The sequence below is a fragment of the Microtus ochrogaster genome, chromosome 1, assembly GCF_000317375.1.
Source record: "Microtus ochrogaster isolate Prairie Vole_2 chromosome 1, MicOch1.0, whole genome shotgun sequence".
Lineage (NCBI taxonomy): Eukaryota > Metazoa > Chordata > Mammalia > Rodentia > Cricetidae > Microtus > Microtus ochrogaster.
The window spans coordinates 82,886,824-82,892,315 of NC_022009.1; the positions used below are offsets into that span (position 1 = coordinate 82,886,824).

The 5,492-nt window shown below is 43.3% G+C and overlaps 1 protein-coding gene across 1 annotated transcript in view; it reads left to right on the plus strand.

Annotated features, from left to right (window-relative positions):
- Positions 1-645: 645 nt before the first annotated feature.
- Cbll1 (Cbl proto-oncogene like 1) overlaps positions 646-5,492 on the plus strand; it is a 15,157-nt gene continuing 10,310 nt past the window's right edge. The window contains exon 1 of the mRNA XM_026778840.1: positions 646-828. Within this exon, the coding sequence (XP_026634641.1) occupies positions 646-828 (183 nt within the window). The remainder of the gene's footprint in view (positions 829-5,492) is intronic.

The following is a 5,492-nucleotide window of genomic DNA, read 5'->3' on the forward strand; positions in this document are numbered from 1 at the left end:
TGAGAAACTTTGGCAGGAGCGGGGGAAAAACGCGCGTGCCGAGCGGGTGCTGGGGCTCGTCAGGACAAAGCATGATTAGACAATGAGGACCTAGCCTTCCTCCCAGGCCGAGGGCCTCTGCTCTCAGTTTCTCTCGGGCGCCTACGGAGCGCGCGCCTATTTACACTTTCTCCTGCCCGGCGGCGGATCCGGGGGGCATTCCAAACCGTTACTCCGCCTGCTGGGGTGGGACCAGCCCAACGGCTTGAGCCTGCGCTCTCGGCCGGCCGGCACGGGCGGACTACAAATCCCAGAAGGCCTCGCGCCAAGGGGTGGGCAGGCGGCTTACCTGCCCGCCGCGCTTCCCTGTGGTACTTATTGCTTCCCAACTGCAATAGCTGTACTTCATACAGCTGATGGCTGCCTCCTTCAGGGAGCATTAGCAGTCTCGACACCAAAGCCCTCGCGTTCCCACTCTTTCTGCCTCAGTTCTGGCTATGCCTGAATCCCTCACCGGAGTCGGGTGGCGGAGGAGAGGGAGGGAAGGCTATGCCAGCGCTACCCGAGCGCACTTCCGCCTCAGGGCTCCGGAAGGTAGAGCGCACGCGCTTGCTGCGACTCCGGAGCGACCCACTTCCGTTCCCACTGTGCCCTGCGAGCCGAATCATGGATCACACTGGTAAGGAGGCGGAGGCAGCGGGGGTCCTGGTTTCGTGCCCCCTTGGCTTGTGTGGGACGGGGTACAAGGGGTACTCTCGCCTCACTGCGCCGGGACGTGACGGAGAGGAAGCCAGCTCACAGACCCGGTCCCGGGCTGGCCCGCTGCTCCTCGGCCTACTCTTCGGAGCGGTACCTCCATCCTCGAGACCGGCAGCACTGCCTCTGCGGTGCTGCTGAGCTCGCCTTCCGGACACTGCGCCGCGCAGGCTTGTTGGGAACGGGAGGGTGCCGGTTCTTTTTTTGTCCCACCCCTCTCTTTATTCCGGTTGCTCTGCACTTTGTGCTGGGGAAATAGGCGGGTGGATTCCACTTTCGGAATTGGGGAAACGTCCAGACGCTAGGCGAGTGGGTTGTAGACTTCCTGCTGCCTCCCAGCTTCGGGTAGCTGCTGCAGTGGTCACCTCTCGTGGTTATTGTCTCTTTGGGTTTTCACAGGCTAGAGGTTAGAGAAGAAAAGTCGGATACGGTTTTCGAAGTTATAAGCGGAGCATCTTTTCTAAACCCAAAGTATGCCTCGCCCTTCGACCGTGGTCCTTTTCGCTTCTTTTGGGGACATAATACAAAAATTTTAAGATGAAGACATTTCCATCTCATATTCTAAGTAATAGTGGCTTCAGACTTTGTTTCGGCTGGCTTCGTTTTCTTGTTCTTAGTTATTGAAAGAGTGCGCTTAGCTTTGAGAGCTTCAGACATACAGACAAGCAGGAGGAAAAGGCACTTTAAGAATCGACGGAGATGGCCTCAGTCTTCAAATTACTGCTTAATTACATAATTGCATGCAGATAGTTGTAGGCTTGGAGATAGAATGGTGGGTTGATAAGCAATAGGACTGTGTCCTTGTCTTCGAGTTTACATTATATCAAAAGGGGCGGGCAGTTTTTTCTTTTTTAAAAACCGCTTATAGATTGTGGTGAGGCCTTTAAGAAACCAGGTGTAGAAATTTCAGAGAGTGCCAGGCAAAAGTGTTTTTGGAATGGTAAGAAGATGTAGAGAAGACCGATGTCTGTGGTTTAGTTAGCAAGAGCCCTAAGTTGAGAAGAGAAGGAAAACATGTTACCTTGTTCAAGAATTTGAGAATCATGGTAAACAGTTTTAATTTTAAGTGGCTAAAAAGCAACTGAATAAAATTAGGCGTATAATATTTTAAAAATAACCTCAACTCTTCTATGGAGAATGGTGTAGGAAAGGAAGAACAGGAGTAAATCATTTAGGTGGCCCAGAGAGAGGCTCAGTTTAGTGAAAGTGTAGCACAGTGATAGAGCCTTACCTAGCTTGCACAGAGTCTGAGTTCAGTCCCCCAGCAACGCTGTGGGGGGAAAAGTTGGGACAGGGCACAGACAACGGGCAATTGCAGTAAATATTTTGGTGGAGAATAAAAAAGCTCCTAATGGATTGGTTTGTGGGTGTATGTGAGAGAAATGAGAAAAACTGAGTTCCTCACTAAAGCATCTTGGTCCTGCATGTGTAAAATATTCCACTTTCTAAGTTATTAATAAAAGGTTGCCTTGGTAGATAAAAATCATTCTAACATGAAAGGTCACTAATGAGCTAGCTAGAATTTAAAAAATTGAGTTTCCGGACAGCCACTTTTTCTGCTCAACAATAGTGTTTCTAGGTTTTAAATTACTTATGAGCCAGTCACCTTAATGCTTCATTGTTAATAGCTGTACATTTTGAGGGAAAAATAATCAAACAGACGACTCAGACTTTCACAAGACCTTAAATACAAATTTGAAAACTGTTTGAATCACAGTGTCTTTGGCAAATCAAATTCCTATTAGCTAGTTAACTGATGATTTCTTGACTGAATATGCTTTTCAGAATAATGATTTTAATGTTAAAGGATCAAGAGGTCTTGTAAATGGAAGTATTGAAATGGAATTTTGCTAGAAAAAAATATTACAGATGTCTGTCTCTCAGCAAATTAATATTGCTTTATTTAGTGTTTCTCTGTATTGTAGAAGTGTCAGCAGTGGGCTGAGAGCCCCAGAGAGCACAGAGCGAGGAGGGCAAGCCCAAGGCATTCTGGGGTGGAGGGAAGCAGAGACAGGTGATGTGATGCTCCTGAAGCTTCTCTAAGGACAGCCCTTTCTTTCCCCACGCTCCCAGGTCACAGACCGATAAGACCCTCCCTGCATTCTTTGGTCATTATAAGTGTTAATTGGCACTTAGGTAAATGTGACGCAAATTTTGTAAAATACTGTTAAATTCTTTTTTGGGAGGTGGATGCTAGGTACCTGGACCCAGGATCTTCAGTACCTAGACAGGTTCTGCCAATACCTTAACTCTTTTTTTTTTTTTAAACCTTTTCTTTTTTTCCCTTTTTTCTTATAGTCACTGGTTTTGCTTGCACATGTGTCTGTGTGGGGGTCAGATCCCCTGGAATTAGAGTTACAGACAGTTACAGTTGTAAGCTGCCATGCTGGGTGCTGAGAGTCAAACCCAGATGCTTTGGGAGAGCAACCAGTGTTTTTGAAGCTATATAATAAAGTGTTACTACATTTAAAGGTAGATTCACATTAAATGGCCAATTATTTTTATTCCTTATGTAATAACCAGGTATTTCTTTATTATCGTGTTTTGGTATTTTGCTACTATGCATGCTACGTTTTTATTCTTAATTTTAAAAAGGCCCCAAACAAACCCCAGAATGTTGTCACTTGAAATCTCTGAAGCAACTCGTAGCTTCAAGAAACAGCAGGGTGTATGAAGCGAGTTCCAGGACTTCCCGAGCTACATAGAGAAACCCTGTTTCAGAAAAAGAGAAGCAGCAGGCTCTGGGCTGGAGAGATGGTTCTGTGTTTAAGAGCACTGGCTGCTCTTCCAGAGGACCTGGGTTCAGTTCCCAGCACCCAGATGGCCTCTTCTAATTTCTGGAGGATCTGACACCTTCACACAGACATACATGCAGGCAAACACAAATGCACATGAAATAAAATAAGTAAGAATTTTATAAAAGAAGAAAGGGCTAGGACTGTTCAGAAGATGGAGAGCTTGTGTGAGGTCCTTGGAAGCTGCAGATAAAGTGTGCTATTTGCATTCATGAAGGTAACACCACTAAGAATCCTTTTGATATCTGAAGGGCAACAGGTTGGTTTTTATCAAGGGGAAAAGGTCATCTGCCATATCTCTATAGCTGGTAGATACTTCTGTGTGGATGAGCAAATGCAGTGAAGACTGGTGAGCTACATGAGCAGACTTTTAGTGCAGTGTTGAGGGTGGATCAAATTAGGTTTATTTTATTCAGGATTGTAGCTAATCATGTAATCCCCTCTCCGTGAAAAACATCCTAAAAGAAGTTTGCTGTTGAAAGGGTAGAAAGTAGACAGATGTCTTATCATTGAGACCATTTTGAAATACATTTGGCTTTACCGAATTTAATGTGGACATTTGGCTATAAGTCATGATTGTAATTCTTGCAGGAACTCTGTCCATTAATTTGTGTTTGAAACATTATAATTTTATTTTATTTTTTATTGTTTTTGTTTTTCGAGACAGGGTTTCTCTGTGGCTTTGGAGCCTGTCCTGGAACTAGCTCTTGTAGACCAGGCTGGCCTCGAACTCACAGAGATCCGCCTGTCTCTGCCTCCCGAGTGCTGGGATTAAAGGCATGCGCCACCACCGCCCTGTGAAACATTACAATTTTAAAGTTATATTTGCATTTCCAATTTTTAAGCATTTCCCTTTTTGTCTTAGGGTAAAATTGATATTTTATGTTACATATATCTTTACGTACTTAAAAAAGTAAGGCTTTATGAGTCAGTTCTGTGAAATAATGTACCTATTGTTCATGGACAAGAATTCTTTTTTATTCCATAGATAAGATTTTTAAAGACTAGAAAGTGTCAGTTGTTGAGACCTAAGTCTGAATCACAGTTTTTTATTGTAGTGTTGACTTTTTAACTAAGGATATCTGTTATATCTCTAGAAATGTTATGATACAAATAATGTGTTTTTTATTAAATGGTATAATTTTTGTAAATGCCTTGAATACTTTTTAGAAAAAAAATGTTATGCTTAAAGGAATAATTACCTCTTTAAAGCCAACACATAGGCCAACAAACTGGCTTAGCAAGTAAAGAAAGACCTGCTAACTGATGAGGACTGGAGTTCAGCATCTGGGCCTCATGTGGCAGCAGAGAAGAACTCACCCCACAGTTGCCTTCTGACCTGCACATGTCCACTGTGGCTCCATTGCACTGGCGCGCGCACACTCTCACACAAAATTAAAACTTAATACATGTCAGATATCGATTGAGTATTGGATTTCCAATTTTATTGTTTGTCTTTCTATAAATTTACTAGGTTTCCTGAGTGGCTACTTTGCATGTTTAATAATTAGACACATATGTAGAGACAATTTTGGTTTTTTTCTCCTTTATATTTAAAAATCTATTACAATTTGTGAGGTTTCTTTCTTTGCATTTTATTTTATTTTTAATAATTTATTTAATCTTATTTTACGTACATTGGTATGAGGGTGTCAGATCCCCTAAAACTGGAGTTACAGGCAGTTATGAGCTATATGTGGATGCTAGGAATTGAACCTGGGTACTCTGGAAGAGCAGCTGGTGCTCTTAATTGCTGCACCAACCATCTCCAGCTCCTCCTTACATTTTTAAAAGGTTTATGTTTCTGTAAACTACTATGGAATTATATGGGAGTTTTTATTGTTCAAAGTTGTAGAAAGAGATAAAGGATCTGTAACTTTTATCAACTTCTGAAAGGGTTCTGTTTCTCAAAAAAAGGGTACCTGTTGAAATATGAGCGGCGGGGCTGCGTCCCCAGCACCC